At 40.2% G+C, this 19,116-nt stretch overlaps 1 protein-coding gene across 3 annotated transcripts in view; it reads left to right on the forward strand.

The window, feature by feature from the left end:
* Nucleotides 1-19,116, forward strand: part of SPECC1L (sperm antigen with calponin homology and coiled-coil domains 1 like) — a 57,753-nt gene that overhangs the window by 7,906 nt on the left and 30,731 nt on the right. For all 3 annotated transcript variants that reach the window (XM_048963732.1, XM_048963734.1, XM_048963733.1), the window contains exons 2-8: nucleotides 1,256-1,445; nucleotides 6,022-6,181; nucleotides 7,121-8,748; nucleotides 10,504-10,711; nucleotides 16,024-16,097; nucleotides 16,567-16,742; nucleotides 17,542-17,705. In XM_048963732.1, the coding sequence (XP_048819689.1) occupies nucleotides 1,293-1,445; nucleotides 6,022-6,181; nucleotides 7,121-8,748; nucleotides 10,504-10,711; nucleotides 16,024-16,097; nucleotides 16,567-16,742; nucleotides 17,542-17,705 (2,563 nt within the window). In that variant the 5' untranslated portion in view covers nucleotides 1,256-1,292. The remainder of the gene's footprint in view (nucleotides 1-1,255; nucleotides 1,446-6,021; nucleotides 6,182-7,120; nucleotides 8,749-10,503; nucleotides 10,712-16,023; nucleotides 16,098-16,566; nucleotides 16,743-17,541; nucleotides 17,706-19,116) is intronic.

Consider the following 19,116-nt stretch of genomic DNA (forward strand, 5'->3'; position numbering starts at 1 on the left):
ACTTTGAGGGAGGTCAGAGTTGGAATCTGCTTGTGTGCAGAAGTGGTGTTGGGCTGGAGGAGTGCGTGCTTGGTGTTCAGTGTCACTTTGGTAGTGTAACACATTGCTTCTGATTCCCATGCTTGTGTGTGGCACTTCTCATGCACTCGGTTGCCCATCTGCTTTTTGTGCCTCTGAAGCTTTTTGCTTTGGAAGAGATAAGGAGAACTCAATGGGCTTTGTGTTTCTAACTAGCTGTGGGATATTGAGCTCAGGTAGAGCAGAGCACTTACTCCATCCAGCCTGGGAGGTTGAAGGGGGAGCAAGGGTGTTCTCTCCTCCTGCTCCATTCTCTGTCTGCTGGCTCAGGCAGGATGAGGAAGGCAGCTGCCAGCTGTCCTGCTTCCGCAAGAGAGAGGATGAGCACGACGTGTCTGGTCCTTCTTGTGTCCCTGCACCAAGTTGTCAGCTCTTCCACCTTTCCTGTGGCGTTCGTCTGGAATTGGCAGTGCGGCTGTCTGCTGCAGCTGCTCCATGTTTGTGCAAAGTCAGCTTGGTTTTTCGTGGCTGGGCCACAGGTCTGACAGCTGTCTGCTGTTGGAGGGAGCTGGAAGGCGAGGAGGTGCTCAGGCATCCCATGGCAGGGCTGCTGGGTTACTTCTTGGAGACAGTCATCATAACCATGTGACAGCATGAAACCTTACATTCAAGACACTTGAAATCCCACATCTTTATTAACATGACTTTTAATAATAACTGGTTTCAAGGGATGAGGATTTTTCATCTTCTCTGACTTGTTATATAAGCCCATTTTCTCTGCAACTGCTGATACTCTTCAGTACTTCAGTTACCAAGCTAATCTTTTCTCAGATCCGCTGTTGTTGGGAGTCAGCCTGTTGCCTTCATGCTCCCACGGTATTTTCTTTCCCACAGTCAGAACTAAAGAACGCTGCAGCCCTAATAAGCCTTTCTTTTGCTAGCTAACAAGCAAACTCAGTAACATGGGTCACTTCTAGAGTATCTTTGGTTCAGAGCCATTTGTGGAAAGGCAACTGGAAAAAATAAATCTTGGAGCAGAGCTGTAGGAACTCGTGGTAAAAAAATAAAATCCTTTTTATAAAAGCATAAAACCTGTAGGTCAGTTCCATATATATGCTGTTTGGCTCTGGTTTGTGGTTCTTAGTGCTGTTCTGGACTTCCGCTCTTAAATAGAGTGTTACAAAAATACGCTGTGTTTCGTTTGTATTTCGTGCTGAAGACTTCTTTCTGTTTGCAGATTTGTTTGTAAATGCATCATAAACAGACAGCCCAGAATGAAGAAAGCAAGCAGGAGTGTTGGCTCAGTGCCCAAAGTGCCTGGAGTAAATAAGACTCAAACAACTGAAAAAACCAAACCGGAGAGCGGCTCCTCACTGTCTGCAGTAACAAAACTCTCCAAACCCGGGACATCAGCATCCCTTTTGAAGGTAACAGCTACTACAACTTTCTGACTATTTCAGTATTTGACAAGAAAGCTTTAGAAGTGAAGTATTTTACAACACGTTTTCAGTGCAACTAGATGTTTGTTACATGGGGAACTGAAGGGAGTTGAGGTGGTTATACAGCACTGGGCAGAGGGAAGGGTCTTGCGTAGTGTTCGTGCTGCATTTTCACACTGCAGTTTGTGGTGGGATGGAAGGCAGTATACTTTGCAGAACTTGGTTGTTCTGCAAAGGAGTGAGGTGAAAGTTGCACTGGAATGAGTGTTATTAGTAGTGTCGTGTTATGCTTGAATGGTGTGTCAGTGACTGATGGGATTTGAAGAGAGCTATGCACCATTCTGAAACAAGAACTAATGAGGTAGCTGACATGAGAAACTTTTTGACATTGGTGATCTGTGTCAGGTCAGCGCAGCTGCATTCTACTGGCTGTTCTGACCTTTCCTTTGTGTGAACTATTGCTTGAGCTGAACATGCACAAGTTGATTCTTGCTCCTAAAACAAGTTCAAAGGTAGAGGTTCTCTCATATGTTACTGGATTTAGGATCATAGGCTTTTCAACAACCAAGAAATAGGACTTAGCAAGTTGTGCTGGTGCAGAATTTGTGGCCTGAGATCACGTCGGGGCTGGAGTGATGTTCTGAGTCTGCCTGCTCTGCCTCCCTGTGCTGGTGTTGCTGCCTGTCTGCAGCCCAGTGTGCGGAGCTGTAGCATTTCTGCAGCTGCCCTGGAGCAGAGGAGCATGCTGAGAATAAGGGCTGGTGTGTGCAGCTGGGACCTGTGTCTGTGCTGCCTAGGCAGCCAGATAGGCTGTATACGTAGCTGGCAAGATGTAGAATTAAGAAATTGTAGTAGTTGAAGCTGTTCTGTAATAACTTTGCAGATTTGCCAAAGTCTGTCTTTCACTCTTTCTTCTCTGTTATGGAATAACAGTTACTACTTTTGCACTGAACTGCCAAGCTGGCTTTCACGTAGATTTTTCTCCCCCTGTGCCCCTTCTACTCCCACCACTCCATTTTCTTAACTTGAAATAATCTTTTGATGATTGTTGACACTTCTCGTTTTGCATTTTTAGAAACCTCTCAAAGAACAGAGAAACAAAACCCCTTTGTAGTTTACTGATCAAGTTTGTGAGGCGATACCTCTCAGTGAGGTAAAGGAGGAGGATGATCTAACACTGAAGAAATCTGACCCAGTCTGCTTTCACAATTTTGCTTCTTACTTTAGTAACACTTCTGGCTATGTTTGGGTGTTGGATTAGAATTTGACAATCGTCTGTTTGAGGTACAATGAAAAATTTCCCTATAATTACTGTGATTTATCTCAGCTTTATGTTACAGCCAGGCTTATTCGTGCAGTTGGGTGTCTCCTCCTTGTCAAGCTGCTGCTTTGCCAGCTGTGTGACTTAATGACTTTTGCTTATTTAGTTTTCTCTGAGTGTTCCATACTCAAACAAAAAGTTGGTAGCTTTTATTTTTGGACTTAAGGTCGCTGTCAAATCACCTGTATAATTTCTGACTTGAAAGAAATGCCAGCAATTTATTTTGTGTGGTTCTATATTTGATCTTATCAATTAAGCTTTTGGCATATTGCTTTCCTTAAAGTAGTTTCTAGAATCTGCTCTTAGACGTACGTTTGTGTGCATTTGGTAAGTTTCATCTAATATTCCTTGAAAACAAAACATGGCTGGCATGAGATTTGATTGCAGCAGCCTACTGACTTATGCAGTCCTCAAAATAAGTGTGCATTTAGGTACAAAAACCTTTGGGTTGGTTGTTGAACGAAAGGCAGGTATTAAGGAATAGAAATGCACAGGCACATTGTTTAATCAGTAGTGCGGGTGAAAATGGCTTTCTAATTCTAGTACATTTTTTTCTATCTCCTTCATGACACAGCTGTAGGGTGGTGCTGTGCTTTGGGTGAGAGGTGGGGGGTCTTTAACCACGCATCGTTCTGTGGTTTTGTCTTGTTCAAAGTGTTTAGACAGTGAGTGCAGGAAGAAAATGGGAGACCCCCCCTTCAGTGCAGCTGGATGCTGTTTCTGTCTGCTGCAGGATGCCTGTGTGACACTGACCAACTCTTTCAGAAACTCTTTCAGGTGACCTTTTTCATAAGATTTTGGTTCCCACTGCACTCAGGACTTTTGTAAACATCCACCACTTTCCCACCTGCACACACACGTTATTACAACAGACAGCTAACAGCCACCCACCTCTACTTTCTAATCTGTCAAAAAATATTTTGTGCAAACAGCATTGTGTTCCTTTTTTAAAGATAAGCATTTTTTGACTTCTTTAGCCAATGAGCTTTCAGTCCTGTTAACAATCACAGCTGTAATTAGGCAGCAGCTGCACTTGATGCAAATGAATTGCAGAAATCCAGTGTCCCTGAAAAGTCAGAGTGGGCCCTAACATTTGAAAATCAAAACTTAGAAAGTATCTTCAGGATTCCTGTGTCTGGGCTTCAGCAATCTGTTTGCAAAATGCAGTAACTTAATTACAGATTGTTGTGAAGTTTAGTATTTGAAGTACTTCAATGCAGCAACAGTGAGCATCAAAGAAAATCCCACGTAGGAATAATTATGTAGATAGATAAAAAAAGGATTTGAATGAGGTGCAGTAAGTAGGATATGCATGTTGGGAAACTAATGTGAAATGAGTTATAGAGGCAATCGTTCAGGTTTCATTGCACTGAAAGAAATAAAGTTGTGGGGGAAAATGGAATGTCAATTGTATTGCATTGGCACTTCAATTATTTGGTTTTCTAATCATTTAGTTTTTGAAGAAGGGCTTTTTTTGCTAAGCAGGGATGCAACATTTCCAGTAAATGGGAGAAACTTTTTCCTTGAGAAAACTGTTAATTTCAGTTCCAATAAAAATACTTACTGTAAAAATAGTTTGATTTTTCAAGTCAAGAGTGGTTGCTATTAGGGAGCATTTAGAAGAGAGCTGCTGGTTTGTAATTTTTCCAAAGCTTTGCTAAATAGTTTTTCCTGCCAATAGTGTAGTGTTACAGTTTCTCTGAACTGTTTACTAATTGGCTGCAGAGGAGGCAGTGCCTTCCAACCTACCCTGGAAGTAGTGCATGGGTAAGTGAGAGGGAGAAGGGCTGGCTGAAATTCCTTTGTTCAGCAAAGGGCTGGAGATGACTAATGTCAGAAAGCCTGCATTTAACGTAGTTCTCTTTCTTCAAGCTGAGTCACGTCTTGACCTATTTGGCTTGATAACATGTGCTACAAGTGTTTGAAAGCTTAATCTAATTTCTCCACTCTCTTAGCGAGGTACAAATGCCAAGAGCTAATTGTCTGACTGATGTCAGACTCCGTAGAATCACTGTTATCAATGTTGCTAGCTGTTGTTAAATTCTCAGCTGCAAAAAGAAACTTTGTAATAGAGCAAGATGGAACACTGGTTTTAACTAGGCATGTGTAAATTCATTCTCAATGTATGCAATGGTTGTGTCTGGCTAACACTGTACCATGGATATGTATGTGATAGAGAGCTTACAAATCTGCAGAATTTTAAGTCCTGATGCAGAGCTCCTGGCTGGGACCTTTTAGCAGGAATGCTAGTTGAGACTTCAAATGTGTTATCTAATTGAATAATACAATTACTCAGGGAACGCTGTTAACCTTTTAAATTTAATTTTTGGGCCTTATAATAGGAAGAATGTTTAGCCTATTATGATTGTTTCTCCATTTGACAAATTGCATTTTAAAGAGTGGTGCTGTCTGCCAATTCGTACTTGGGTACTTGGTATTTTTAGATGTTGCTTTACTCTGGAAGATGGATTCTCTATTTGGGAATCTGGCTCTTGAGGTCCTTGTGCTTACTCTTGTCACATTCCAGGCAGCTGCTGTGTCTAACAGTCGCTTCAGGAATGATGTTAAGAGGTCAGACAAAAAGTACATGAAACAAATGTCCTGTCTCTGAGAGCGCCTAGGAAGGGGCATGAAAACAAGACAGGGATATATGGTGAGGGTGGTTTTTCCCCCTTCTTGCTACTGTCTCTAGTGGTTTGTGGCTTAGCATTTTGAGCTAGAAATGGTATTTTATTTGTCTTGGATTGATTTTTATTGCTGTTAGCTTTCATTTTTGTTGAGAATTTGTCCAACAGAAAATGCTTGATCGTGTTCTCTTGAAGAACATTAGGCAGACTTCCTAGTATTTCTTGGTTTATTTTTATACCTGGGGAACCTTTCTGTCAGAATTGAGAAAAATTACACTTCATTGTAATTTCTTTTTTTTTTTTTTTTACACTTCCCTGTGATTTCTTCTTTTTGTTTTTCTTTCTCCACTTCAGGTATTGAAATGTTGATTATTTCCTCTCTCTTGGGAGAGAAGGGACTTGGTTTCTATGGTCAGCTGTGTGTAAGTAGTTGAAGTTCAGTTTCAGCTCACCTGCTCTGCATGCTGCAGTGCAGTTACTCTTCAACATACCTGCGCAGACATAAGACTGGTCAAATGTGTACTTGTTAAACTGATGGAATCCTTCACAGAAGAAATATTGGCTATGCAAACTTGTCAGCCAGCTGTCTGTAAGCTGCATCTTACCTTTCTTTCAGACTAAGAGCAACGATGACCTCTTAGCAGGGATGGCCAGTGGCGGTGGAGTGACAATGACCAACGGTGTCAAGGCGAAGAAGAGCACGTGTGCACCAACAGTGTCTTCAGCTACAGGGACAACCATGAACACTCTGGAAAATAAACCTAAAACTGTTGCAGGTAGATGGATATACTGGTTCTTGAAGGTAGAATTTTATTGTCCTGCCATGCAGTGTGGATGCAGACTGCTTTAGGAAGTGGTTGGTAAGACCATGGTCAAATAAATCTTCTGTGCTTTGGCCTTGATCTTCTTGACATATTTTGTAATATTGTAATTGTCTTTTTGGAGGCTGCTCCTTTTAATAGTACTGCTTATGTAAGTACTATATAATAATACTACATCATGTAGTTAATCTGGAGGGTTATGGTTTAATTTGTCTTTAGAAGATTCAAGCTGCAAACATAAGATGTGATTGCGTGTTACAGTCAATGTGTTTTGTTTTTTTTTTTAGTAAAGAAGTAAGAGAGCTTTCATAAACTGTTTAGAGAAATGGAATTATTTAATGTGCTCTCAATACAGATGGAAATACCTTCCTCACTGTGTTTTGGATTCAGTAATGCTTGCAAAGCTGTAAATCATCTGGGAATAAAATAGCAATAATTCATCTATGCCTTATGAAATGTGATGAAGATAGAGTAGAAAGTACCCTAATATTTTATTAATCATAATACACAATTCATCACTTAAATGCTTGCATTCAAATCTGCTGAAAAGAGTGAAATTTGAACTTGCAGGAAAGCACTGCTATCATATTTGTACAGTTTGTCAGAAGCTTTTAAAGACAGAAAAAAAGAAATGTGCAAATGTTACAGTTAAACTAAGCTTTGAGGTTCAAAATACTGGAGCAGTATAGCAGTTGAAAAGCACACATCAAATAAAGTACAACTGCTTTACCTCATAAGTAGGTTTATTTAAACATTAACTGTAGATTTATTTTCTAGGATGTGTTTGCCAGCATAGTTCAGAAAATCAACCATTGTATGGCTAAAAAATACACAGTCTTATGTTACAAATGCTGTATTCTAAATGAGTATTCCTGACTTTCAAAAACCATACAGGTTCCACAGCTAAGCGTAGCACTTCATCTGGAACTAAAGAATCGAGCTCTTCTAGGGAGAGAATACGCGATCGGTCCCGCTTAAGCCAGAGTAAGAAACTGCCTCTGGCTGGGCAGGGCAGCAACGATGCGGTCCTGGCAAAACGTTCCCGCAGTCGCACCAATCCGGAATCGGATATTCGGATGAGCAAGTCCAAATCAGACAATCAGATCAGTGACAAAGCTGCATTGGAAGCGAAGGTGAATGATCTTCTGACGCTAGCAAAAACTAAAGATGTGGAAATCTTGCATCTGAGAAATGAACTAAGGGACATGCGTGCTCAGCTGGGACTTAATGAAGACCAAGTTGAAGGTGATGAAAAATCTGAAGAAAAAGAGGCCATTGTTGTCCATCAGCCAACTGATGTAGAGTCTACGTTGCTACAGTTACAGGAACAAAACACTGCCATCCGAGAAGAGCTCAACCAGCTGAAGAATGAGAACCGAATGTTAAAAGACAGACTAAATGCGTTAGGCTTCTCATTGGAACAAAGGCTGGACAACTCTGAGAAACTCTTTGGCTACCAGTCTTTGAGTCCGGAGATTACAGCTGGCAACCACAGTGATGGTGGTGGTACTCTGACATCTTCTGTGGAAGGTTCTGCTCCTGGGTCAATGGAAGACTTGCTAAGTCAGGATGAACACACTCTGATGGACAACCAGCATAGTAACTCCATGGATAATTTAGATAGCGAGTGCAGTGAAGTGTATCAGCCACTGACATCGAGTGATGATGCTTTAGATGCTCCATCATCTTCAGAGTCTGAAGGCGTACCAAGTATAGAAAGATCTAGAAAAGGAAGCAGTGGCAACGCGAGCGAAGTGTCCGTAGCTTGTCTGACAGAGCGGATACATCAGATGGAAGAGAACCAGCACAGCACAGCAGAAGAGCTCCAAGCCACGCTTCAAGAGCTCGCAGATCTGCAGCAAATAACGCAAGAGCTAAACAGCGAGAACGAAAGACTGGGAGAGGAAAAAGTCATCCTGATGGAATCTCTATGCCAGCAAAGCGATAAGTTGGAACATTTTAGCCGTCAGATAGAGTATTTTCGGTCTCTTTTAGATGAACACCATATTTCCTATGTAATTGATGAAGATATGAAAAGTGGTCGCTACATGGAGTTGGAGCAGCGCTACATGGACCTTGCAGAGAACGCCCGGTTTGAGCGGGAGCAGCTGTTAGGTGTTCAGCAGCACTTGAGCAACACTTTGAAGATGGCAGAACAAGACAATAAGGAAGCCCAGGAAATGATAGGGGCATTGAAGGAACGCAATCATCACATGGAACGGATCATTGAGTCAGAACAGAAAAGCAAAACAGCAATAGCATCAACCTTAGAGGAGTACAAAGCCACGGTAGCCAGCGACCAGATAGAGATGAACAGGCTGAAGGCTCAGTTAGAGCACGAGAAGCAGAAGGTGGCTGAGTTGTACTCAATACACAACTCTGGAGACAAATCAGATATACAAGATTTGCTAGAGAGTGTCAGGCTGGATAAAGAAAAGGCAGAGACACTGGCCAGCGGTCTGCAAGAGGAGCTGGCGCACACTCGCAATGATGCCAATCGATTGCAAGATGCCATTGCTAAGGTAGTGTTTGCATTTGCTGTGTTTTTAACATCACTTCTATATCAAGACATTTATTGTTGGTCATTGCAGTTCTTTCAGAAATAAAGGATTAATTATGAGGCTGATTGGATTGTGGTAAAGTTAGGATTAATGGCTTTCTTCATTTCTGTTATGAAAGTGCTGCAGGCTTTTTTAAAGAAGTATGTCATAGAATCACAGAATTATAGGTAAGGCATTTGAGTTGAAAGGGATCCATAAGGTCATCTAGTCCAAATTCCCTGCAGTGAACAGGGACTTCCGCAGCTTAGTCAGGTGCTCAGAGCCCAGTCCAGCCTGACTTTGAATATCTTCAAGAATGGAGCTTCTATTTCCTCTGGGTATCCTGTGCCAGTGTCTCACCACCCATATTGTAAAAAACTTCTTCCTTATATCCAGTCTAAATCTCCCCTCGTTTAGTCTGAAGCCATCTCCCCTTGTCCTATCACAGCAGTCCCTGCTGAAGAGGTTGTCCCCTTCCTTCTTACTGCCTCTGACAGATACTGAAAACATCTGCAAACCTGCTGTCAGGTCCCCCAGGAGCCTTTCCTTCTTGAGGCTGAGCAGCCCCTGCTCTCTCAGCCTGTCCTCGTAGGGGAGGTTATTCCATGTAATTTAATTTGCTATCTAAATGTTTTAGTTTTGAGTGAAAAAAAGAACATTTAAGCTTTTAAAAAAAATCATTAAATATGGCAAATACATGAAGGTTTTTTCTAATGATCCATCCAGGATCATCTTGTGTGTTGTTTTGGATCCAAACGTTGTAGTTCTAGAACACCTACTGTGACTTAAATGAAACTGATTTATCTAGTAAAAATGTCCTAGCCATTATCCATTTGAAGATAAGTCTTCCTGATAAGAAAGTTTGTCAAATGTGTTGTCTGAGCTATATGCCAACTGCAGATCAATAGCCAGTTAGAATTAATCTTAATTAGAGATTTAAAAAAAATTAAAATAAAATTTTAATAATTAAGGTTGGGTAGTGCTATTAAGATAAATAAATAAATACTGAAGCAGGTAATTTAAAGCAGGGCATTTTGTGGATTAAAATTGGTGCCTGTGCTGACCCGCCCTAAGCCATGACCTTGTTTTTTGCTGTTGGGCATGGGAGTGAATGTTAAAGAGCCTCTGATCTCAGCTTGTTATTTAAGCTGCAGCTTCATAAGGCAGAATAAAATGGTCTTGCTGTTCCTGAAAAGAGGTCTGCTGCCTTTTCCTTTCCCTGTCGGGTGTTTTTTTCAATTAAGCAGATCAGTAGCTTCTAAGACTTTTCTGGCAACTGCTTCAAATCACTGACACATCACATGCACAAATATGAATCTTGGTATAGGTTAAGGAACCAGCAAGCACTAATATCGATGCACAAAAGAGAACTGACTTCTCTTGGCAGGATAAAGAAAGCATGAAGAGTTTTCCCCCATTTCCATAGCAGCTAGATGTTAAGTTGCATCAGCTGCTCTTGAAACCTCAGTACTGTGGTTCTTACTGCTTTCCCTGAGTACAGGATTCTGCTGCTGGAGTACCTGAGGGAAGCTCATTTGTTCAGCCTGGGAGAAAAGAGCTTGACTCTGGCACAGAAAAATAGTTGCACGTACAGTTTTAAAGGCTTGTGTTTAACTTCTTGGCCAATGCCCTTTCCTATGGTTCCAAAAATACATTGTAGGTATGCTAGCTAGAAAACTAGAAGTGTATCTTTAAAGGAATTCAGTTTGGTTATGACACGTGGTGTTTCTTTTTCAGGTTGAAGATGAATACAGAGTATTCCAAGAAGAAGCCAAGAAACAAATAGAGGATCTTAATGTGACTCTAGAAAAACTTCGGGCAGAGCTCGATGAGAAAGAAACTGAGAGAAGTGACATGAAAGAAACTATCTTCGAGTTGGAGGATGAAGTAGAGCAGCATCGGGCTGTGAAGCTTCATGACAATCTCATCATATCTGATTTGGAGAGTAAGTGTTATGTGTTGCTAGTGGAAGGGTAATGATAATTTAAGAACTTATGAAGCAGAACGCTGAAACAGTGAAAATATTCTCATTTGTCTCTCATTTGTCTGAGTTCAAGTCACCCTTATAATGCTAAGAGGAAAAAAAAGCCAGATTTTGTTTTTCAGTCCCAGTGTCAGTTGGTGAACCAAAACCTGTGAATTGAGAATAAATCTGAAATCTGATAATGCTGTTTTCAAGTTTTGTTTTCTTTTTTAAGTAGGAAAACATGTAGTTACAGACTTCATAACAGTGTGCCTTTTGGAAACTGGATGATTGATTTTTTTTTTTTTTTTTTTTTTTTTTTTTTTTTAATTTCATTTTTTAAATAAGCTCTCTTTTTCAAGTGCCTGAATCCCAGGATTTACCTGATAGCTTGAGAATGTGAATAACTGATGATCTCTTCCCTCTGTTGACTCACTGTACAAGAAATGGTTGGAGCCTGTAATGAAATTCATATTTACTGTACACTCACCTATCTGTCTGTGCCTACGTTCCCTCTCTGATCTCTGAGACCTGCTCAGACATTCCTACCACAGGCTGGAATTCTGCAATTAGTCTCCATCTGAACAAGAGCTTGGGCAGCTGTACCTTCTGAAAGCTGTTATTTGCACTGTGCTACTTAGGGAATTCAAATGTCTGCTATTCTAAATAAGATAATGAAAAGTCAAAGTATTATTCCTTTTCACTGTCAGTAAAAGTTTGTAGCAAGTATTTTAAATCGGTCTGCTATCAAGGAAAGATGGTGATTTAAGTAATCAAAACTGTTCATTCAGTTGAAGAGCAGTATTTTCAGATGTGGGTGTCAGCTTAGTTTCCCCAAGCAGTGTTCCCTTATCTGGCAAGACAATTCCTGTTTCACTTTGCAAAATTGGCTTAGCTTTTTATTCTTTTTCCTCCTCTTTCTGTGCTCAAACCAAAGGAGCATATTCAGGAATGGGAGGTCAGGTGTGTGGGCAGCAGCTCTGATGTTGTTCCTGAAGTCATTTTATACCAAACACTGCGAAAGATGAATGCTTCTCTACTTGCATTTTTTTTCTTTGTCTTCACTGAAATCCATTCATACAGTCAAATAACTGTTTAGGTGTTTATTTAGTAATACCTAATTACAAGGCAGCTCTAAGTTTTAGATGCTTTTGCCTTGGGAATAGGGCGTGTCGTTTCGACAGACATTATGTAAGAATGTTCCTGCTGTAACAGTTGAACTGGTAAACATGGTGGTGGAAAAAAAAATCTATTGGTGCTGAGATTTCCAACAAAAATTGCTGTAGTCTGTTACTCATCTCTGCAGAAATAGTTCTGAAAAGTCAGCTGGGCTGTTTGCTGTGGTTACTTCTGGAGGAAACGAGCATCTGGAGAGTGGCATCTAGCGACCGTAAGGAGGGATTGCACAGGAGGAATTGTGGGAGTGCATACAGCGTGTAACACAACATTTTAATAACTTGTATTGAACTCACAGAAACATACATCTTACTAAGTTCTCTTATGTTGATCAGACTTGTGGTCACATCTGGTTTTCTACCAGACAGATACTATGCTTTTAAACGTGGAGATGTGTTGCAGGTTTATGTGAGCACTAGTCAGGGGAATGGTGGTTTTTTAGCCTAAGTAACTAAATGCAATAAGAGCAATATAAGATTTTTTTTTTTCTAAGCTTTTAAACTATGGCAATCTTTCGTTTATCCAGTGTCAAATATGGGAGAATTTAAGAGAATGTGAGAGCTTGTGTAATGACAAACTTGCTAGCTAATTGAGAGTGGTGGTGAGATGACAGAGAAATGGCAGGTGTTAAATGGCAGAAAATTATCTCTTAATGAAATTACAGAGGAGAAACTTTACAATTAGGAGGAAGATGCTTCATTTATGAGCTGATGAGTTTGCAGTCAGTGTTGATGAGCCACTGCACTAAAGAGTCACGTAGGATCATGCGATGCTCTGGCCTGACTGCTTGGGGACTTGCTTCATTGCTGCAGGCTTCCCTAATTCTAGGAAATAGTTCAAGGATCATACAATGAAACATGTTTCACAGCTATTGGAATATTAAGTTACCACATTTTAGCTGTTATTATATGAATATGAGTGCCTGAAAAGAAACAGTGATCTCTTAGATAAGGACAGTGGAATTCCAGTGTCATGTCAGTGACATGAAAAGCATGCAGTACGCCCTTGCAGTCAGCCCAGGTGTGGCAGGGCCTGCAATCAGTGCTACCTGAACATGCCACTAGTGGGATAAGGAATCTTAGCCATAGGGATTCCGGACTGAATCTGGAAAAGAAATACTGAAATACCCCATAACTTCCATGTTATCACTAGGCACAGCAAGCTGAAGCAGCCTGTGAGGGGCTGAGCATTGACACAGAGGTGTTGCTGAGCAGGAGGGCTGCAGCACAGCCTTGCACTAGGTGGCGTTTGTGCTCTGCTTTTCGTTGTGCCACTTCAGACAGACTTCGGTAGTCAGGCAAGCTGGCACAGTCATCATCTTTGCTAAGGGAGGGAAAAAATAAATCTTCTGTTCTTCCCAGCAGTGAACAGATGAATTGTATGGAGGATTTTGTATTGTGATTTGCAGAAAACTAATGTTTGTAGGTTAGCTTGTTGGTTGTCAGATGTTCTGATGCCTGAAAATGTTTGTTGTACGTTCACTTACTGCAAGGTGTGCGTGTTCAACATTTCAGTTCTCTTCATCCATCAGTATTTCTGTCAGTACATATTTTGGACGAGAGTAGGTGAACAAGGAGTGAATGAGTGCTTCTATTATAGGGCTGTCAGAATTACTTTTTAATATAATCTCCTTTTCAAAAGGACCTTGACAGCAGTTATCAAGCTCACTTTTCAAATGATGTTTCATTCTTTTCTACATAATGTTGGAAAAATAAATTGAGCGTTAGTTTTTAATTATTTGTGCATTTTAGAGAAGACTGGGGAGGCAGCGAGGATGCAGTGAGGAAAGGTGCCACAGAGCAGCTGCACAGGAGCTGCTGCTCCCTGCCTGTTGTTACTGCTTGGCTTTGTGGCCTGCAGTTGGTGGCACAATGTGAAGAGTGGAGTTGAGCTGTAAGAGGGGAAATCCCTTATCTCAGTCTTGCTAAGTTTCAAGTTCCTTTCCGTTCTGTTTTTCTGAATCTCTTTGACGGATTTGAGGTTTGTGCAGAGGTAACTGTTTCCAACAACTGCTGTGAAATGCTCTGTTGTTTATGGTAACTGCAGACCATTGTGTTTTACTTCAAAGCATAAATATACTAAAACTTAATGGTGCGTTTCATATCTCACAGAAGCCCAAAACAATGCCATTGTACAACCTTAGCTCTGGGTGCATTTATAGTTTCTGGTTTGTGGTTATTTTTAGATGAACTGCAGCTTGCTTTCAGTAGTAGAACAAATTTTATTTTAAAAAACATTCTTTGAACCTCTTGTTAAAAGGACCACCATCCACTCAATTTCATTTCAAGTGCTACTGAAAGCTCCTTATACTTGCCATCGCAGCTGAAAGGTACCTAATTTGCAGTGTTGTGTTGGTGTTCTGCTGTTGTTTTTTAGCTGCTGGTGGTTTTTAGCATATTTTTATAGGAAAAAACCAGTGTGGAGTGGGAGCAACTTGTGTAATTTTCACTTGAAGCTGCCATTTCAGTGTTGACTTTATCTCAACCAAGTTATGTATGCAGACAAGCTAAAAATAGGAGGGCTTTTCTTGAGTATCACAGCAGCATGTTGTCTTCAAAGCTTGAAGATCAGTTGGATGCATCTTAAATTGTGCAGTCTTGTAAAAATGAGATTCATACAGAAGTATCTAATTTTACTGTTCCAACTCTTGCAAGCCTGAGAGGTTATCGTGGTTTCAGACCAACTGAGGATTATGTCATCCTTGTACAGAAATCAGCTATGGCTTTTAAAGCCTTTGAATTGGGGCTGTTGAGACAGCACTGAAGAATTTCTTCTGATGAAGAAACTAGAAAGAATTCCATGGCTGAAAAATTGTAATGTTCCTGTGAGCTTAGCTGAGGCTTTTGAGCGTACATATCAGCATAAATGGGCTTAAATGTGTACTTAGTCATTGTTGCATTTGATTTAAACATTTTGAAATGCTAACTGTGTTCCACTTAGTCTGCCACAGCTTCATCTTTATTGTTAGGAAGAGCAATTTGGCAGAAGACAAGGAGTACTGAAGTGATAGGCTTGCTTGCGGAGAAGGTGGTAGTAGTAGAACATTGACTTGAAGCAAACCATGGATTCGGTGTTTTTCCTGAGCCCTAATAACCAGGTCAGAATCCTGGAGAGTGTTTCATCCTGGGAAATGAGACCTCCAAAACCTTATGGTATCAATTTATCTGCATGAATGTGTGTATTATGCACCTTCAGTCTTTGTGAAAAGGTTGTTGCCATACATAGTGACAGTGTTTCTTTCCAGCAAAACTCAGAGCAATGAACCTCAACTAAAACACAGTTAATCAGTTGGCCTATCAGTTTTACCTTTTGGAAATACACGATGCTATAGAAATGAAACATCTTCCAGTCCAGGATCAGTGAAGGGACACGCTAATGAGAGGCTTGTGCTGCGTTCTTCTTCATTAGTTGCTTAGTTATAAGAATGGAGTAATCAATCACACTGTCCCTGTGTATTGAATAAAGAACCAAATGAATAGTAATTGCTGTAGCCAGCCTGTCAGACGCCGCGTTAGGAGCTGGTGCTGATCACCCTGCGTACCCTTTTGTACAGCTGCTGACAGAATCGAGGAACCATCTCCTTTGTAACACAATTGCATTGACTGTTTGTCCCTTCACTGTAAACGTAGCTTGTTTCTACTCCAAATAGAGCTTGATAGACAAGAATGTACAATTCTTGTGAGCCCAAGTGGAAGTTTGTCCCCACTGAAGGCACAGCAGCATTCTGTCAGCTGCGCTGTGGCGAAGGAGGAAATTGATCAGGAGGCTTAGTGTAGCTGCTTACAGCTTACAGTTGAACATACCCATGTTAGGATCTTTCCATGTTAATTTGCCCACCTACCAAATAAAAATAGTACATACTGTTTTTATTCTTTGTTACTGCTTTGTCATCTTAGTGTTGTGACAGGAATTGTTCATTTTTGCTGTTCCCCACCAGTCACAGAGCAGAGTTTTTCTGTCAAATTACTTCTAATAATACTATTTTTCTCCGGATGGCTTTGATTATACAAAAGTGTTCTCTAAGTTTTAAAAAACATTTATAAGTTGTTTCAGTTACTGTTTCTTAAGTAAATAGAGCCCTGACTACGATGTTACAGGGAATTTCATTTTCTTTCCAGATACTGTTAAAAAACTTCAGGACCAAAAGCATGACATGGAAAGAGAGATCAAGAATCTTCACAGGAGACTCCGGGTAAGTTGAAAAACGAAAAGCACAATAAATCATGGAAAAAGTAATATGATGAAATGTAATGCCGTTAAAGGAACTGGTGAGAGCAGGGCATCACAGGGAAATATATTTACTAATTTACAGAGACTGAAGATTAATTCTGAAAAACTCTTAGCATTCCAGAAATGTGGTGTTGGACTTGGGTGAATATGTTCCTGTGTCTGCTGATGTATGTTCAATACGTACATTTGCAATACTATGAACATTCTCTCAATTTCTAGGGAAGAAATTTTTGACCTTTGAGGTTGTTTCTAGCAAAACTTGTGGAATGTAAGTTAGGTTATGCACAGCACCAGTGGTGAGTGCCTTAATCACTCCTGAAAATTGTTTGTTGTAGTAACATGGGGAAAATATGAATAATATGCATAACTTTTTTTTTTGTACATCAAAATTCTTGCTGCTGCTTTCAGTTTAACGTTTTATTTGCTTATAGGAGGAGTCAGCAGAATGGCGTCAGTTCCAAGCTGATCTCCAGACTGCGGTGGTTATAGCAAATGATATAAAGTCTGAGGCCCAGGAAGAGATAGGAGACCTAAAGCGAAGATTACACGAAGCTCAGGAGAAAAATGAGAAGCTCACTAAAGAGTTGGAGGAAATCAAGTCACGCAAGTATGCAAGAGATAATGGGAATTTTGTCTGTTTTGTGGGGGGGGAGATCTGATTTTGAAAATCCAGCATGTGTTATTGAGACTCTGGAAACTGTAAATGCTTCCTTTCGCTGTAAACAACTTGCTTTATGCAGGCTTTGAGGAGTAATGTAGGTAAATGGAAATGAAAAAGTTATTTCTGCTTTATATGCTCCTCCTCCAAGAATATTTAGTTTGGCACTTTGGTATAAACCTGTTTCTCATAGAGGCTTTTTCCCAGTTAATGTCTGGACTTAATTTATCTACCCTCAGTATGGAAAATAAGCAGTGTCAACTTTTCTGTACATCATGACTACTTCTCCTTAGTAGCCAGGGCTTTTGCTATGATAAATACAGATGTTGTTTTATATGAGAAGAACCCTTGTTTTGCATGTATCTTGTCCTGTTTTCTTTCCACTCATAATTATTTCTGAGCTGATTATTTTCATGTGAAATGGTGGAATTTTTGAGCCTTAAATTTTCAGTACATACATGCATGTGTGTGTATTGTATGTGAAAGGAACAGAAATCAACAGAAATTAAGCCTTAAATGGAGTATTGATTTGATAGACTTTTTGTCTGGTGCTTAATCTCTCTTGTTGATTTAAATTGATAATGTAGGATGATAATCTGTTCCCAAATCACAGTGGAAAGAAAACTGGGTTAATAGCTAATTCTTTTCTCTACAGATTTTAGTTTGACTTCAAATTTATGTTCCTGTTTTAACACTTTGTATGTTAAAGTGCTTTAAATGCCTTAAACAGGCTGCATATTGATTTCAGGCAGGAAGAAGAACGCGGGCGAGTGTACAATTACATGAATGCTGTAGAGAGAGATTTGGCAGCTCTGAGACAGGGAATGGGCCTGAGCCGCAGATCGTCCACCTCCTCAGAGCCAACTCCGACTGTCAAAACACTCATCAAGTCCTTTGACAGTGCCTCCCAAGGTAACTATGTGCAGCCAGTGCCAAGTTTTGATTTGGGATGTGTGGACATGAATACTTCTAATGGCTTAGCTAATTCACAGATGAGTTGTTTTATTGTGCCGTCGTGATTCATAAGCGATAGCTGAAACAAATCAACCTACATTAGATTGCACGACAGGTTATTCCCAGTGGCTAAGGGCAAGCATCGTTTTTTATCCTTAGTTTTCCTTCTCTGTCAAATTGCCAGTGATTCGTATGTTACACACTTTGATTCGGTGCTGCCTCATATTGGAAGTACGGAAACTCACACGACATAATTGTAGCTGGAAGCACAGCTGACTTCGGCCTTTCTGTTAAGCTGCGAACTTACATGCTGAATTAAGCATACTTAAATGCATGCAATAGCCAGAACTGAGTTTGTTTCATTTTGTAACTCATGTTCTTGTAGTCGGTGCTAATGAAAGTTAAAAACAAGCTCCAGCCAGTTATTTCACCATGAAATAAATAAAGGATATCTTTTGAAATGAGAGGGGTTTCACTGTTGAGACAATGGACTGTAATTTTCTGGTTGTGAAAACAGCCACTGTTGTCCTCTGTTAAGGATAAGCAGAATAAGGAATCCGAGTAATTACCCTAAAATAGGAGATGGATTTTAGGTTTGACTACATTTGAAGTGGTGATGGAAATATTTTACATGCCTGGAGCCTTTTGGCCTTCAGTGTCATTTTTGATAGTGTCACTAAGTTTTTGATGCAGAAAGGCTTGGCTAAAAGTAGATTATATTATTAATATTGCAATAAGTGTTCTGTGCACAACAGATCTATTTCTCCATACCTAATGCCTGAATATTTATTATAAAAGTTTTTCTGTATTACTTGACGATTCTGTAAATGGTTCAATTTCAGTTTGTGTTCTCATTTTTCATAGATATTTACATTTTTTAATTTTGAGTTAACTTAAAAGGTTTTTAATCTGTTCTTCAAGAAAGTGCTCTCTTGCCAAAGTTAGTCTGGTAAAACAGCAAAGCCTTTCTACCTTTTTTCACCTTTTATTTTAAGCTGGTATCTATCTTCTTCAGCATTTATGCCTAATCATGGTGTTATGGAATTAGATGCTAACCCGCCAGCTCAGTATTTCTGTTCTCATACGTTCCTAAACCTGGTATTTGTTTAATTCAAAATTTCAGAAAGCGTGTTACACAGCAGTAGGTCTGCGTTAGCTATGGGACTTGAACTGAAAGCTGGAAAGCAGATACAGGGGTTGTCTTATTGGCAGACCCAGAAGCCTGCTGCCATGTCTTCAGTTATCCTTCAGAGAACTAGTTATGCGCTCAACTGCCAGCTTAACAGCATCCTATAGCTTAGCTTTGTACACCTCTTAGTAAACTTAGAAATGTTTTTACTGTGACTGAGATATTCAGTACAGAAAATGA

The sequence above is a fragment of the Lagopus muta genome, chromosome 17 (assembly GCF_023343835.1).
Source record: "Lagopus muta isolate bLagMut1 chromosome 17, bLagMut1 primary, whole genome shotgun sequence".
In the NCBI taxonomy this organism is placed as follows: Eukaryota; Metazoa; Chordata; class Aves; order Galliformes; family Phasianidae; genus Lagopus; species Lagopus muta.